We start from the raw sequence: 18280 nt of genomic DNA on the forward strand, positions 1-18280 counted from the left end.
ATTGAAAGCAAGCTCTTGTTTTACTTTCTTTTAGTTGGCAATGAGATTTGAGAAGTCCGTATTGTTATTTTATATACATTGACCAAGAATTGACCTATAATTATTATCTAAGTAAGTGTTGGTAAGTTAAAGTTCAAGTGGGAATAGCTTTAGCTCCTCGTCACCGATTAAAATAAATAAGTGAAACACGCATTTTAAATCTCTTACGGAAGTTTACTTTTTATTATAACGAAGTAATATAATATGTCACCTTCTATATTTTTTACTCTTTTCTTGTAAAATGCAAAAACAATAATTTATGATAGCATTATACCGCCAAACTTCCTTGAACTGTACCGCACTGATCCGAGTAAAGACGGACAGGTGCACAAGCAATTCATCGGTTTTTTCTATGCCGCGGCCGGACGGTAAAATTCCTTGTAGTGCACAAGCGCCCTAACCGTATCTAAATCGTCTAAATTATAGCGAACATAAAAATTATATTCACGCCACCTATGAAGCACAAGCAGTACTACGATAACTCCGTACTACAAACAATAATAATTTATCACATAAAACGTAATCTGCTTGATAACCTGTAGATGGCGCTGAAAACATATCAATGAATGTGTCATAGCTTACGGTACTATAATAACAGACCTTCAAATGACCTTTCTTCGTGTCCTATCCTCAAGTCGCGATTTTGACAGTTGAGCAGCAGCGCTTGGACAGTGTATTAAATCTAGAGTCGAGAAAATTAAATCAAAAAATGTGAGTATGTTTTCAAAATTATTAACAAAAATACTCTTAATTTGCCACTGATGTGTAATATAACAGAGATTATTAAAATATTAAAGTTTAAACGATTATATTGTAAGTTGGCAAATAGTGATGTAATATAAAAATTATCAATAATTTATGTAATTTATTTAACTATTGCATTAAAAATATTTAGGAGTGTTTATAATATATAGCATAGTATTTTTTAATATATTGGAGTATTGGTTATACTTAGAATGTAAACCTACACACAGGATCTATTGATTATAAGTAATTAATATCTGATGAAGCTGTGAATACATGTTTACTATTTTAATATTTTTATTTATTTATATTATGTGCATAAATAAGCCTTTTAATTAATTTCATAACTATAATTAACCTCTCAACCATAACTTGCAATATAAACCCCTAATTTAAGTATGCGTACTATATCTTGGTACCGTTCCAAGTATTTTTATTGAAAGTATTTGTATTACGTTTGCGATTTTTATCCTAATGTTGATAATGTTTTACTTTCTGTGACCCCTGAAGGTCACGGTCACCCTGGCATTACAATAGTACCTACTCTTTAATCGTTTGATTTTTCTCCTGTACCATGTATGAAATTTAATAGTAATATAAAAAAATAATAGTAATTAAGCTCTCTTTATTGCAATTTTAATCCACTATTTTATCCAGGAGATTAAGTGATACAATGGGTAATAAAATAAAAATAAAATATCGATATATCAATTTAATATTGTACCACATCACTACATCATAAAAATATTTGTCAATAATTTTACGTCTTGATTTTACGCCTAAACGTCAGTGTCATAAAAGCAAAAAAAGTTTCAATTTCAAAACAATCAATTCGAATTTTAAAAATAAAAATCAGTCATCTAATTTGACAATCTAATCAAGCTGATTTATATTTGGTGAGTTTTTAAAGCAATGTCGAGTATCTTTCCTTTTATTATTTTTAGATAAATTTATTTTTTATAAGTTAGGTATATAAATGGCTCCTAAAAAGGGTAAAGGAAAGAAGGGTCCACCCGAATCAGGATGGATGCCAGGTTTCGGTACCAAAGGTAGGATAACATGAATAGGGCGATTCTTTGATATTCATTCAGCTATATACCTACCTACCTAATTCTCTAAATAAGAAAACGAAAGAAAGAAGTTTATAGGTAGTTACTCTCAACATGGGAAACTAATGAAGTCTTTGATCATTAAAACAAAACAAATGATCGAAGAATTTAAGCGACCAAATCAAAGAAAATGTGACTATATTTTACTGTGATTCACTGATCTCTACTTTTTGACTCACCTTCAGTGTGTTATTACACCAATAATACCTAAGATGTGTTTGATATTTAGAATATATGTAATAGAAAATCTATACCTAGTCTATATTATAACCACATTCACTACCTACTTGCATGTTGACAATAAATGACCATCAGATATTATATTTCAGTAATATATAGTTAGGTACTTGTATTATAAATCAGCCCCCGGAATCACAGACACAATAGAAAATCTATTGAGTCGTGGCCCAATCGGGCCGCTCGGGGTTCAATGATTAAAAATTTTCACTTTACATATTATTTGATAAATGAAAATAATAATAATCAAGGAATTTTTATATATTTGAAGTTCCAAAGTCCAGTCTAAAGCCTGTTTATCAAATAATACTGGAGGCATGTCAAAACTGAATATTTTATCATTCATTATGTTAATGATGAAACACACCTTCTGTGATGTCAAAGTCATTAAATCACAAAAATAGATTGTTATTAACATTTGATAAAAATGTGAAAAACAATATTTGAGATATCATGATGATATTATGGCCAAAAAACATTCATTGTTTTGCCTGCTTTTGGCTTGAGCGGTAGTGTTAAAGATATTTAAGTCCCTCTTACCACTGAAAGATCAGGCAAGTAATGCTTATATTGGGGATATAATATTGCTTACTATTATAATAACATATTTTATTTTAAACCGACTATACTATTGATATTTTATATACCTAACTAGCTTTTCGCCCATGGTACCTACATGTTTACGTTTTTTTTTCATAAAAACTATCCTATCTCTCAAGTTGGATCGAACTGCACATGGTGTGCGAATTTTATTATAATCGGTTAAGTGGTTTAGGAGTCCATTTAGGACAAACATTGTGACACGAGATTTATATATATTAAGATTATATACCTAAATTAATTAATAACTTATTTCAAGACTTTTTCAATCTTTTTCATGTTGTTACTGCAATAGCATTGTGTATTTTTTCTCAATGTTATTAATAATTATTGTACATTTAACTTATAAGTACCTCATTTTTATCCGACTTTAAAAAGGAGGAGGTTCTCAATTCGGCCGGTATATTTTATTGTTTATGACAGAGTGGTTTATAATGTATTCAGGGATGAAATCCTCTATAGGTTTATACTTTATTTTGTTATGATTAGTATTTTAATTTCATAATTATTGTTTATTACAGCAACCATGAGCACCTACTTCCAATACCCCACCCCTGAGATCCAGGAGGAGCTCAAGAAGATCGCCCAGGCCATTGTCGCACCTGGCAAGGGTATCCTCGCTGCTGACGAGTCCACCGGTAAGTTGGGTTAAGTTATACACTTAGATCTAAGTAATATATTGCATTTATGTGAGGAATAGGTAATAAGTGAAATAAATAATTCTTTGGACATGCATAACAGAAGATTGAATTAATAACTCAGGCCCCGGAACCACAGACACAATAGAAAATCTATTGTGTCGTGGACCGATCGGGCCACATGGGGCTCAATGAGTTAAATAAATTGATGATAATAGTTACTTTTCCTTTTGTTCCTAATTTTGATATTCCTGTTTATATAATTTGGTGCATCTGTTTCATTAAAAAATGTAGTAGTTACCTATGTCATTAATTTTAATTAATAATATTATATAAAGAATCAATCAATAAATAAATGTTATTTTATCTTTTAAACCTAACCTTTGAATTATTAAATCTAATAAAAATATCTATGGTCTTATATTTTAATGTAGTTTATAATTTATATGAGAAGAAGAATATCTTTGTATCATTCACTTTATACTGATAAATTCTATTTTATTACTTTGGAAACTGTTATCAGTCATTGTATTTATCTTGAGTAGCACTCACATTTATTATGTTTTACATCAAAGAAATGCGACATAACAATTTGTATGTTAAAATTTTGTATCTTATTGATTTGCAGATATTTTTTATTTTTCGAAAAGCTATTATAAAATCAAATATGAGATTTTGTTTTCATGTGTAAAAACTTCTAACCCACAAATAAAATTTACTCTTCACTATTATTATTGAACATAGCAATAGACTCTATAATAAGTCTTTGACCCTAGAATAACATTGTTATAATTATAAACATAAGCAATTTGTTATACATATCTAAATTTTGAACCATTTGCACTTGTCTCTCATTATTCCAGAAAATGTAAATACATAATATATCTTCTCGTTTCAATTACATACTGTTAACATACTAAATCCATGGAAAATTTATAGTAAACTAGAGGACCGCCCCGGCTTCGCCCGTGGTACATATTTCGCAATAAAAGGTAGCCTATGTCCTTTCTCGGGTATCAAAATATCTCCATACCAAATTTCATGGAAATTGGTTCAGTAGTTTAGGCGTGATTGAGTAACAGACAGACAGAGTTACTTTCGCATTTATAATATTAGTATGGATTATTTTGTATTATGTTTAAATATTATTAATCCCAGGTACCATGGGCAAGCGTCTCCAAGACATCGGTGTTGAGAACACAGAAGAGAACCGCCGCAAGTACCGTCAGCTGCTGTTCAGCTCGGACCCAGTGAGTTTTTTGTTTTTTTTTTTTTTCATTTTTGGGAGAAAGATGGCAAAATATATTTACGTGTGTATGAATTTATTATAGGGGACGGAAAAGTGAAAAAGAAGTACTTTAGAAACTGGTGAAAAGAAGGGCTAATGAGCTAATGTTTACATGCATCATTTATAGGGGAGAAATAAAAAAGTGTATAAAAAGAGTTAGGAAACTGGTAAAATTACTCTTAAAACGTTTCATCTGCCTGCAAAGAATTCGGGCTATTACCTGAGTTTGGTATTGCTATTCTGGAACGCATACCTATAACGAACTTTAAAAACATCTTGATCATGACATCTGATTCATAACTATTAAAATGACAAAGTTATGAAAAATAGTCTGATTTCTGTTTGACCTAGAAATCTTAACCACAATAGGATATAATAAGCTGATCAGTTACTTGTCCTTGGTATTAATGACCATTTTATTTCGTCCAGATTTTCTTAAAAATTTAGTAATAAGTGCTTCCATTTCACGAACTTCAATCAGATGCTAATTAAGCATATGCTATAATAATATTATGTAAATGTATTGTTTTATTGGCACTATAACAAGACATGTGTAAGCTTTCGCTGTTCAGATGACGTGTGTGGCGTCTGTAATCATTGCCAAATAATTTTACCTGTATCGTAGTGATATTTTTAATTACTGCGCATTGTATTTTATTAATAGAAATATTTATCAATGAAACTATTGCAGATGTGAAGATTAATTAAATTTTGTGCGGTTTTAATGCTGTTTGTGTGTTTGTTTCGCGATCTTTATCCAATTACTTAGAACTTAGATTAATTAATACATTTCTATAGTGATAATTAGGATCACGAACTTATTTGCGTTTTAATATTATAGACACAACAAACCGGTCTTTGTTTATTAGCTGTATTATTTACAAAAATATTCATTTAAATTATCTTTCCACGTCTCTAATAAATTGACCAGAACATGTAAGATGAAAATACAATCTTCCACGTGATAGAAAAGGATAGACTGAGTAAATATTTGCCCAGGCATGGCCAAGTTTGATGTTTCACTCGCTGACTGACATGACTAAAGTCACGTTACCACTCGCGTCATAACAATCAACTGAGTAACAAAAATAGATGTCGAATTAATATTCTTGCGATTTTAGTTTACCGGTTTTTCATATAAGATTATTTTATCGGTAATCGATCTATTTTTTTATACATCAATTAGTAAAACCTGTTTGGAGTTTTTTTACTAAGGATATCTAAACTGCATAAATTCACAACAGCTCTTCATTAGTTTTTATTTGTACGTGTTATGTATTCAGATTTCAGGCTATTATTCGCTCGTTACGATGTTAGATTTTCCTTACATTATTGCTAAAACGTTTAACATGAGTAATGAGTATATTTGGTTCGTTTCGCCAACTATGCAATATGGATTTAATATTATAACGGTGCATTTCAATCAAACGAGCGAATGCGCATTCTTACCCCACTATCACAAATTATTAGGGTCAACTCACACCGAAAGAGCGGCGAAGGGCAGCGAAGCGGAGCGCAGTTTCACTGCCATATGAATTTTAACTTTATTTTCATTACTATAATACTTATATATACTGCCCTTCGCCGCTCTTTCGGTGTGAGTTGATCCTTAGTGTAACAGATGTAGAGCATTCTTTCGTAGTTCTTAGTGCATTAGAAAATATTCTATGCAATATTCTACTAGGTAATGAACAACACTGAATACGAGTTTTCGTTTAAATGAATGATCTTGCTCTAGCTCTATGTTCGTTTGATGTAAATGCACCGTGAGGTGTATATCCATTACACAATATGTAACCGATATATTTGTTGATGTATTTAATGCATTGTTTATACAACAATAAATGATACATCAATGAAAACTTTATAAACAGTGTGTTAGTAAGAAAACTCATTATAATATTTTACTTAAAATAATAATAACGTAGTGATTTAAATTTATGTACTACTTACTTATAAACTTACTAAATTTTAAGAGGGTGTGTCATGTAAATATTCTTTTTTGCACATTCATCATGATTCAGCCTATACAAAATATGCCTACAGATTACGTAAATAAATAATTGATTTTCATCACTTCTTATCTGTGACCAATGTCCATTGTCCATGTAGGTATCTAAATCTGTATTGGATTGTCGATTATGAGTCACCACTACATTACAATGTTCAAAAATTAGGTTGATTAAAAAAACCTCCTATTTTTTGAAGTCTGTTAAAAATCAATTATTTTTCTATTAGGACGTATTTAAAACAATTGAATTTTTATATCCGCCTAGAATTAGTTATTTCTGTTTAAATTCACATAAACTGTGCAGTTATATTTATTCAGGTTAGTTTAGATATTACAATCTTTAAGTAGTACACGTAAATAAATTTCAGTTCAAGGAACATAATATACAAGTGAGAATGATTGAAATTCCTTACCAGTCAAATCTACATATATTGAAATAATTGATGAAACGCCCCACTTGCTATTTCAATTGGTTCGACTTCGACCGTCCTCAATGTCATTCGTTGCTTGTTATCGAGTAGAAATGACAACGCGTAATACAGAAAATAAGACAAAAGTATTCAAAATTTCTCCATGAATCTATTTCAGAGAAGTTTTTTCAAACAATCATACAATTTTTAAAATTAGTTTTTATCCTAGATGTAGTAAAGATACTGATAAAATTTACTGCCCATAGGTACTAACTTTTTCTTTGATTGCATAATATGGGTTCGAAGGACCAACACGTTCAAAACAAATACACAATGACCTTCGATAACCTGGCTTTATAAAAAAAACAGGTTATCGAATATTTTGAAGCAAAATTAAGTTATAATAAATATTTATTATAACTTATCTCTATACTAGAGTTAGCTCCTTTATGCTTCTCCAGAAGTACATAAAACTTTTCTAAAATACTACCTATTTTTGGCGTTACCGAGAACTTAAAAGTGCCTTCTTCCAGGCCCTCTCCGAGAACATCTCTGGTGTGATCCTCTTCCACGAGACACTATACCAGAAGGCTGATGATGGCACGCCCCTGGTCCAGTTGCTGGAGAAGCGCGGTATCATCCCCGGAATCAAGGTTGACAAGGGTGTTGTACCACTCTTCGGTTCGGAGGACGAATGCACCACTCAGGGTAAGATGTATTTCAAAATGATTGACATAAAATTTTAGATTGTTTAGGTAGAAATGTGTTTTTTCTTATAGAAAAGTAATTTGTATAGCTTCAATTTAAAAGTTGGAAATAGGAGCTGAAACAGTGTCTTCTCAAATTTAATTTAATTTTAATAACTCAGCCCCCGGAATCACAGACAAAATAGAAAATCTATTGTGTGGTGGACCGATCGGGCCGCTGGGGGCTCAATGGGTTAAGACAGAGAATGTCTTTCCAAATCTCTTAATTTTATAATTATTTGTAGTTAATCAAAGCATGTGTGCGAAGTATACTGTTAAGTATAAACTATTGCTACTAATTTACATCGACTTTCTAATTTCCTCACTCGATATCCAGTTTAGCTCATAGAAAAACGACTAAACCTAGTTAGTACTAGCTTCCGCCCGCGACTCCGTCCGCGCGGATGTCGGTCTTCGCGTGGATGGTTTATTTCTCCATTTTGAGTAACTCTGACAATGACATCTTATAAATATCTATTGAACCCAAATACAGCTAGGCCTATAATAATACGCAACGTGTGTTCGCGGTTCTACAGAACAACGTCTATGGATAAAATTGAAAAATTAAGATTAATTTTTTTCTACGTATTTTTCCAGGATAAAAAGTATCCTATTTTACGCCCAGGATAATAAGGTATAATTATACCAAGTTTCATCGAAATCGAAATGTTAGTTTTCACGTGATGCCTTCACATACAGACAGACAGACAGACAGACAGACAGACAGACAGACAGACAAAAATTTTTTTAATAACATATTTGGGTTTGGTATCGATCCAGTAACACCCCCTGGTATTTATTTTTTCAATATTTTCAATGTACAGAATTGACCCTTCTACAGATTTATTATATGTATAGATATTGCATCATATAACTTGCAAAGTTTTTAAATAAAAAAAAATGTGTGCGTGTACTAGTGTACACACGTAAGAAGTGAAACTTCTTAGTGACCTTATTTTTCAAAAAATAATTTACTATATGCAACTTTACGTCGAATCACGCGTGGTAGGGATAAGAAAAAGATGGCGCGTAACGGAAAAATGTCACGTGTAACGAAAAAATGCTAGGTAAACTAAATTTTTTTCCATCCCCGATAAAGAAGTTTCACTTCAAAAAAATATTCCACATATTACACTAGCATACATATGATAATCAGTAGCCGGTACATTGACTAAAGTTCACTGTTTTGTAATAAAGGTCATACGAACGAACAACATATTGTGTTATCGGAACTATATTTATCTTTAGGGGCTCGTCATTTGATCTTGAATTTGATAATGTGGTGTAAACACTTGAAATTTTGATTATTTTTGTATATTTTTCTCAAGAATTTTACGTCAATTTGACTTGTATATCCTATAGTTGGATTATTATGATTAAATTTGCATATCCTACAGTTGGAATATTTTCACTTATATTATAATAATGGGGCAAAGATTAATACTATTAGAACATGTTGATCTTTACTCGAGTATAAAAGCATCGATGTTGATAAAATCAGCATTTCACATCGTAGATGCGTTCTATTAAAGCAATTCACATTGAATCTCTTTTAAAATGTATGATAATTTATTATTTTATTAAAGCGGTATATAAGTAAAACTCTTTTTTAAGTTAAACGCATTTATTTGCACCAAACAAAGCAGAATTAAAGTCTGTTTCATTGTCCGATTAATCAAAAAGTAACTGTTATGTTACAATTTTTTTACTACCTACTACTAAATGTGGTCTATATTCCAGGTCTCGACGACCTCGCCCAACGCTGCGCCCAGTACAAGAAGGACGGCTGCCACTTTGCCAAGTGGCGTTGCGTGCTCAAGATCGGCCGCAACACGCCCTCGTACCAGGCGATCATGGAGAACGCGAACGTGCTCGCGCGCTACGCGTCCATCTGCCAGAGCCAGCGCATCGTGCCCATCGTGGAGCCCGAAGTGCTGCCCGACGGTGAGCTACACACGTACAGACATACAGACACACACACATACACATAAACGCACACAAACGCGCATACACACACATTCATGTAATAAAATCAGCCCCCGGAATCATAGACACAATAGAAAATGTATTGTGTCGTGGTCCGATTGGGCCGCTCGGTGCTCAATGGGTTAAAGTCCTATCTATACTTTATACCTACACACTAAATAAAGATAAATTTTCTCAAATCTAGAATCTACTAGGCTTGAACATATAGTTTTAATACAGTTTCTACATTGTATAAATTAAATATTTTAACGGATTTTAAATGCGATTTATTGACTATATTAAAATCCGTTAAAATCTTTAATTTCTAATGTATAAGTGCTGATTTACACAGGGTCAGTAACTGACTACAAATTCGAGGCAAATCAGTGCTGACCCGAAAAAAAACCCTGTGTAAATAGATTTGAAGTCAGTACAGAGGCTTGAAGTCTTATGTAAACAGTTAATCATCAGAAGATCATGTCTATTGACCCTGTGTAAATCAGCACTTATACTTGCGTAAAATCAAACACAAGAAAATAAAATTTCTACAATTTCAGCTTTAATAAATTATAAAATGTACAAATCAATCCAAAGTTGTAAAAAATATCTGATTTATAAAATAAAAATGGTTACCAGGCGAACATGACTTGGACCGCGCACAGAAGGTGACCGAGCAGGTGTTGGCCGCCGTGTACAAGGCGCTCAGCGACCACCACGTGTACCTCGAGGGTACTCTTCTCAAACCCAACATGGTATGATTCATTCTTTTTCTTATCCATACTAATACTAATATTATAAATGCGAAAGTAATTCTGTCTGCTACTCTTAATTTGCATGAAATTTGGTATAGAGATATTTTGATACCCGAGAAAGGACATAGGCTACTTTTTACCCCACGGGAACTGGAACTATGCGGGTTTTTCTTTGACTGCGCGGGCGAAGCTGCGGGTGGAAAGGCAGTAGCTTATGAATAAAGGTTGGATAAAATGCATTTGAATTAGTGTTGCCCAAATGCAAGAACAAGACGAGACTTAGCCAGTCTTGGTCTTGGTCTTGCGCCAATACACCTGGTCTTGGTCTTGGTCTTGGTCTTGCGCCAATACATCTGGTCTTGGTCTTGGTCTTGGTCTTGCAGCAAGAGTCTTGCAAGTGTGGCTAACACACAATATTTTAGTGTATATATTTTATCATACGTATTTATTACACACAACAAGTATTTAAATATTTTATTTCATATTTATATTCGTATTTAATTATAACACAAACATTCATTACACAAAAACACAAAAAAATACAGACATGCATTACACTTATACAAAATAATTATAATATTTATTATTTCATGACATAGTCGCGGTATTTGCGTAGTATGCGTGCCGCGACTAAATTATCACGATCCCAGCGGGTAGATCGTAATACTTTGCATTCAAGTTTCTTAACAATTTAAAACTAACAGTTCGATCTTAGCTATTGAATACGCTCATTGTCAGTTTCTTTTTGTTCTTGTATTTTCATGTCCAAAGTGTTGCTTGTATATGATAATTGTCCCTCTCCTTCTATGTGGAGTAATAAACGTTAAAACTGTGAGTGTGTGGTTATTTGTGCATCACAAAAGGTACTGTAGCTAGTGTAATTAATACCTATCCATTATCACGCACCCCACACAAGTCTTGCAATTACCTATTAGTCTATTACTATTTATTAAAGTTTACTTTAAATCTTAGAAAAACGTATTAGAATTGGAACATTGTGAGCTTGAATTAACACAGCCATAGTAAAGATACTTGCGTGATCAGTATAATGTATTCATTTTCATTCTAAGCACTCTGAAACTTATTTATTCTTTGGAACACCTGTAGGTACTCTTAAAAAAATTCGAAATTATTTTGCATGAGTATACCTACGCCCTATGGCGGCAATCAAATAGTGTCAAATGTTATGATTTCGGCGTGGCGGCAACGATTGTTTTTCTTTGAGAAGTAAGTACAAAACCTTTGATGCCGCATTATCAAAGTGCCGATGGTTATGCATGCACTCAGTTTGATTTTAATAGATATTTTTTTATTAGCTATGTTTATGGTATTAGTCGTAATGCGCATAGGTCCAGTTATTCATATTCTTTGATACAGTTTTTTTGCGTCTCATAGAATTCCTAAGCGTACCTACCTATAACTACCGTAACTACTCAGTGAAATAGCGCGTAATAAGCGCGAATAAGTCCTAGCTGCAAGACGCAAGAGTCTTGCAGGCTATGTCTTGTTCTTGCTCAAGTCTTACACGGTCAGTCTTGGTCTTGGTCTTGGTCTTGCTAAAAATACGCGGTCTTGTTCTTGGTCTTGGTCTTGCAAAAACGCAAGAACAAGACCAAGACTGCAAGACCAAGACTGAATTTGGGCAACACTAATTTGAATATTGCCTAGTGCCTTAAAATTTTGATATGTCCTATAGTGATAAGTTTTATTCTCCTACGTTTCATGAAAATTATTTATTAACAAAAAAAAATGTAGTATAATTTTGCGATTATAGAATCAAAAAGTTTTTGATGCTATATCTACAAACTTATATTGCACAAAAAATATTTTTAGTGATAAATTTCTGGTAGTACAAATAGTGTCTTTTGCGATTACAGAACCGTAAAACCTATTTATTTTAATATATTTCATTATTTTGTTCAGGTAACAGCCGGCCAGAGCTGCAAAAAGCAGTACACACCCATGGACATTGGCCGTGCCACCGTCACCGCTCTGCTTAGAACCGTGCCCGCTGCTGTTCCCGGTGAGTTTTAGTTTATGTTGCCCTGGTATTTTAAAATTTATGATGACTTGATTATTTATGGGTAAATTGAAAAAAAAAAATATTGCATTTATTTTGACACAACAAATTGTGTCTTAATTTCAATTAAAATTATATATCAATTTTAGTAGGTCTACATTATGAATTTTAATAACTCAGGCCCCGGAACCACAGACACAATAGAAAATCTATTGTGTCTGTGATCGATCGGGCCGCTTGGGACTCAATGGGCTACTATACATTTATTATTGTTGGCTATTTTATAAAATGCTCTATTCAGTAACAAATAACAGCACTCAAATCTTGTTACTTTGATATCAAATAAGCATTACAAAAAGTTAAAATCATACGAAAAAAAGCTCAAATAGGCAAAAAATGGCATACAAGATACTTTATTAATATTTTTTACACTATACAATCTAGTAAAAATCACATGTAAAACAGCACATAATTAAACTTTATTAAATACCTCAACTAACACCAGGACTGCATGTATTCCAGGAGTAACCTTCCTCTCCGGTGGTCAGTCCGAGGAAGAAGCGTCAGTGAACCTGAACGCCATCAACACTGTGGACCTCAAGCGACCATGGGCCCTGACCTTCAGCTACGGCCGTGCGTTACAAGCTTCAGTGTTGAGGGCCTGGGCTGGAAAGCCGGAGAATGTTGTCGCTGGACAGCAAGAGCTGATGAAGCGTGCTAAGGTATGTAGACTGACTGACTGACGAAAAGTTACTGACTTACGACTGAACCCACACGGTACCTTTAAAATGAGGAACGATCATGGGCACTAACCTTCAGGAACGTTGTCGCTGGACAGCAGGAGCTGATGAAGCGTGCTAAGGTATGTAGACTTACTGACTGACGGTAAATGACTGAGCCCACACAGTACTTGTTAAATGAGGAACGTCCATGAGCAGTCTCCAGAAATGTGGTGAATTATGGACTGTTATGACTTAATGAATTATGACTTACCACTGACTCTGGTTACTGACTGTCGACTGACTGTCGACTGAACTTTATGTCACCTATGATAGATGTGGTGATTGACTGACTGACTGTAAGTGGTCCTGTAAATAAATTATTACTTTATAGTTTCAAAATTTCAAACTAAGAATTTTGATTTTGAAGTTTGTATATTTGTATGCTTCTGTGTTTTGTGTTGTTAGAATGTAGCATGCTTCTACTAGATTTAGATAATTAATTTTACAGCAAAAGGCTTATCCAGTAATTTAATTATTATTGTGCTCACACTTTTTTTAAATACTTCCATATTGGATTATTAATTTAGTAGCGTTCTCTTTTCACTTAAATATTATAATTAAACTGATAAAAAACGACGTGGATAAAAAAGGACTTGGTATGAGTTTAAACAACAATTAAAAAAAAAAATAAGCGCAAAGATGTTTAAAATGTAAGACTTAAAATTACTAGATAAGCCTATTTATTTAGTAACATATTTAACAACTCATTGTGTTGTCTATGCTTGTATGTGTTTATTAATACAAATTAACTTTTTTCTCACGCCCATCCCTCCTTGCACCGACATCTTCTGCCGGAATTCAAATCGTCTGTGTTGCCAACAAAAAAAAAACCAACTCAAAAAATGTTGCCATATCTAACAGGCCAATGGATTAGCAGTCAGAGGACAATATGTAGCCGGTTCGATTCCCTCCTTGGCCGCATCGAAATCGAACTTTGTTAAATCGCACGCTTATTAAGTTTTTCGCTAAAATCGATTCTATATCGATTAAACATATCAATTATTCGAGACGTAGTTTATGATGATGTTATGTTATTTTGAAATTTTATGCATGTACAACTTGTTGTATGATTTTTTTGTTTGATTCTTTGTTCTGTTTTTGTTTTTTATCATGATTTAATATTTACCAAATTATATTGCCATATATAAGAATAAAAATAATCAATATTTAGTCATTAAAAGTATTGAATAGTGTGATTTGGTAAATGAAATATAAATTTTCATATGAAATGAAATAAAAACCCTTTTAAAAGTAAGTAAACATAAATGTTTGATCTCCAATACAACTTCATACATTCCTAATTTTAACTATAGATTCACAATTAAAGCACACGTGTCAGAAGTAAAACTTTTTAGGCAAGATTCGCTCAAATCAGCGCCTACTCCATGACCTGTCGGTATTGTCATGAAGTGACCCGAAAATATGTTAGTTTAAAAAGTTTCACTTCAAAACTGTGAATCTATGGTCATTCATATGTAGCCTTGTAGTCCATAAAACACAATAATATGTAATATGTAGTTTGCTTGCTAAAGTACTACCCTAGACGTAGTTACGTTGCACTAACCATTTATGTACCGCTTGCTGTATATTAATAAAGAATTATATTATACTGTTGTTTTTTTGCCATTCTTGTATGCTAGAAGTGTGATGTAGATGAACATATTTTATTTAATAGTTTTAAATATATAGTTAGTTTGAATTAGTCCTCTATTTCAATATATGTAATATATAAATGTAACATGTTTTCCTTGGTCACGGCATCACTCGTGAACAAATGGACCGATTTCGATAATTATTTTTTTATTATATTCCTTGAAGTACGAGGATGGTTCTTATGTAGGCAAAACGTAAATATGTACCACGTGCGAAGCCGGGGCGGACCGCTAGTATAAAATAAAAACGTGGACGTACAATACACAACTAGACTCAAAACACGTTCAAAAATTGTCTTAAGTAAAACTCTGCCTATGCGTCTATTAGGTGCTAATAGGCAGAGTTTCCTAATGAGCTTATAAAATAGATTTTGAACATTACTGCCACGAAATAAGGTGTCAATTTGAATGAATATTTATGCAATACCGCTTGGACATGTGTTGACAAACCTTAATCTTTTAATAGGTGATCGTGAGTCTAGTTGCATATAGTACCTAAATAAGTTATGCATATTATTCTCAAGCTTCAATAGTTTTCCAAGACAGATCTCTGTATAAATGATTTACGAAGTAAAGAGGATAATAACTCATTATAGGAGGAGGCCTACTTTCGTAGTCAGTTCATTATAAAAAATAGGCTATTTATAAGAGTAAACGTTTTATTAAAAAAAAAACTTTAAAGACTAAGCTATAGAGTATAGAAACTAACAGCACTCACTACAGCTATTATTTCATATTAACAATTAGATATTTAAGTAAATATCAAGTAAAGACAAATATTTAACTAGTATCATGAAGTTTTAACCACAAGTAAAACATAGTTTTTACGTAAGAATATAACAGAATATACATAGCTTATGAGCATACTATTTATTGACTGCCCTAATCTTAGACTTTTATTTTTCCATGTATGACAATAATAAAAAAGAGTAAATAGTAAGCTTATTGACGATATCTCCCGTGTTTTTTTGATATCTCAACTTAATCCATATATACTTTATATATATATTTTTTTTATATACTTTTTCAGCCTATACATATTATATTATTTCTCAAAAATACGAGTTATTGTATTCATGTCTACTGCTACCTGTTCATATTTAAAATATTATTTCTTATATCTATAAATTGGAATCATCGTTCAAAAATTAAAGGGGAGTAATTTTTTAGACAATGTTCATTATTTATTATTTATTATTTATTGAAATTATTATTACAAATTATTACTTTTGGAAGTAAAACTTTACAGTAAAAAGTTAAAGTATATTTATAAAAACTTAAATAATACTACATTTATATAATCTATACTTTTTTTAACTCAAGTACAATAGTTCAATTGCTAAAAAAGTCTAGTAGTTGAGTATCTAAAGACCTAACACAAGCACAAATAAATAACTGTAGGTACCTACTTATGAAATATTAAAACTAACCTGTACTTAGACATAAAAACAGGAGAATTGATTAGTTCCGCTGATTTGCCTTTACATATTGGGTAGGCGTTTTAAGTTATTCTATTAACTTTTGACGTGGTTTGATTGATTGACATGACTGATTATGTTTTTCCTTAATGTTTATGCATATAAAATAACTTTAATACAAATATCGCAGATTTTATTGTTATTATAGAAATGTCAAATACTCTCTGCTCTCTGTCCATGGGGCAAATAATATATGCTCGTAATCGTCAGTTGCGCTCTATCGCATTTATAATGACAGGCAAAGTGACGCACTACCTTCGTATTTATGTTCTTATCATGAGAAAGTAAAAGGGAGCGCCCCAAGTCCCAACGCACTCTATTCTTCAATCTTCTAGGAATGCATAAGCGGTTATCGATTGGTGACGCACTAAGTGCGGTTAACAAATCTATGATTAATGACCTGACAGGCAGCGAGTGTTTGACATTTAGTATTTTAACAAAAGGTTAAATATTAAAAATGTGTGCGTGTACTAGTGTACACACGTTAGAAGTGAAACTTCTTTATGACTTTATTATTCAAAAAATAATTTACTATATGCAACTTTACAGAAATACGTCGAATCACGCGTGGTAGGGATAAGAAAAAGATGGCGCGTAACGGAAAAATGTCACGCGTAACGAAAAAATGTTACACTAAATTTTTTTCCAATCCCGATAAAGAAGTTTCACTTCAAAAAGGATTACGAGATACACCTTTCAAAGTATTTGGTAGATTGATATCACAATAAGTTAATTTGTGTGTCTTTATAGTGTATTTTAGTGGATGACTGTTTGTTTCTGAAATAAATAAAATAAATAAGTTATATCCCTATAAAACTTATGCTTCTGGTTTATGCCTCTTCTGCAATCAACCTTTATTTATTTGTGGTACATATTATATTTATCTTCATTTTTTTTTCCAGGCCAACGGTCAAGCATCGCAGGGCAAATACGTAGCCGGCTCCGTAACAGGTGTGGGAGCTGAGGCTGGTCTTTTCGTAGCTAACCACGCGTACTAAACGTAGAAGTTGTAGTACATAATCGATTACAGCTGACGATGCCATCATTGTGGTAGAAATGATTCCAAAGCACAAGGCTCCTCGAATTCATGCAAGCCTGGTATCGTCAGCGTATTGCATAGCAAATATCGCATAATACATTCGATTTTTAAATGGCAACACTTTAGTTGAACTGTCAATGTCAAAACTGACAGTGACGTTGCGTAGATGTTTCGCGCCAAAACTTTGCTATGTGACGCTTTAGTGTAATTCGAAATTGTAACCTTATTGTTATCATCAAGCGCGTATCGATGTTGTTTCTGTGTAAATTAGATATTTGAATTCATTATGTATTAGATTGAGATTAGGCGTCGTATTAGATGCTTTCGTAATTTGTGATTATTCGAATGCATTATTATCTATATTAAATTATTTACACAATTATTTAAGAATCATAGCTGGCAAATGTAATTTTTTTAAATACATTGATAAAAATATACAAAAATAGTTTTGTAAAATCGATACAGTTTACACTTGGTTATTTGTATAAATTATTTAAATATTTACTATATTATTTTAGTTTTAAAGGTATTTTGATAATTAAGAGTAAAGTGTAATGTTCGATCATTTGTAGTTTTTTATTTCACCCAAATATACTTCCCATCCATCCTAAGTTTCTAAGTTCGTATCGTTCTTTTGCTATAAGAATCTCTACTTATCATAGAATGTTAATTGGCTACGATGTTTCTTTGTGATAAAGAAATGGTTTAGTTTCCATGTAATTTAAAATTTTAATTCAGTCAGAAATATTTCAGTGCTATTACTTTGTAAG

General features: G+C 32.3%; 1 protein-coding gene across 3 annotated transcripts; it reads left to right on the forward strand.

Annotated features, from left to right (window-relative positions):
• The first annotated feature begins 629 nt into the window (after nucleotides 1-629).
• LOC123700153 (fructose-bisphosphate aldolase-like) lies at nucleotides 630-18075 on the forward strand. 3 transcript variants are annotated; one of them, XM_045647287.1, is made up of 10 exons: nucleotides 630-750; nucleotides 3251-3367; nucleotides 4526-4617; nucleotides 7610-7784; nucleotides 9563-9766; nucleotides 10424-10539; nucleotides 12463-12562; nucleotides 13082-13281; nucleotides 14203-14277; nucleotides 17374-18075. In XM_045647287.1, exons 2-10 carry the CDS (start codon nucleotides 3256-3258, stop codon nucleotides 17467-17469), a joined length of 1170 nt encoding a protein of 389 aa, XP_045503243.1. In that variant the 5' UTR covers nucleotides 630-750; nucleotides 3251-3255; the 3' UTR covers nucleotides 17470-18075. The 3 variants fall into 3 exon arrangements, with proteins under 3 accessions (XP_045503243.1, XP_045503241.1, XP_045503242.1); XM_045647285.1 differs by lacking the exon at nucleotides 14203-14277 and having other exon boundaries at nucleotides 631-750; XM_045647286.1 differs by lacking the exons at nucleotides 630-750; nucleotides 14203-14277 and adding an exon at nucleotides 2582-2683.
• The last annotated feature ends 205 nt before the right edge of the window (nucleotides 18076-18280 follow it).

Source organism: Colias croceus, chromosome 19 (assembly GCF_905220415.1).
Source record: "Colias croceus chromosome 19, ilColCroc2.1".
Lineage (NCBI taxonomy): Eukaryota > Metazoa > Arthropoda > Insecta > Lepidoptera > Pieridae > Colias > Colias croceus.

What these genes read in the sequence shown, in the direction of transcription:
- LOC123700153 (XM_045647287.1), top strand. Translation starts at nt 3,256, where the DNA reads ATGAGCACCTACTTCCAATACCCCACCCCTGAGATCCAGGAGGAGCTC. An exon ending in GCCCGAAGTGCTGCCCGACG is followed by an intron (nt 9,767 to 10,423) that starts GTGAGCTACACA and finishes AATGGTTACCAG; the next exon opens with GCGAACATGACTTGGACCGC. An exon ending in AGCTGATGAAGCGTGCTAAG is followed by an intron (nt 13,282 to 14,202) that starts GTATGTAGACTG and finishes CATATCTAACAG; the next exon opens with GCCAATGGATTAGCAGTCAG.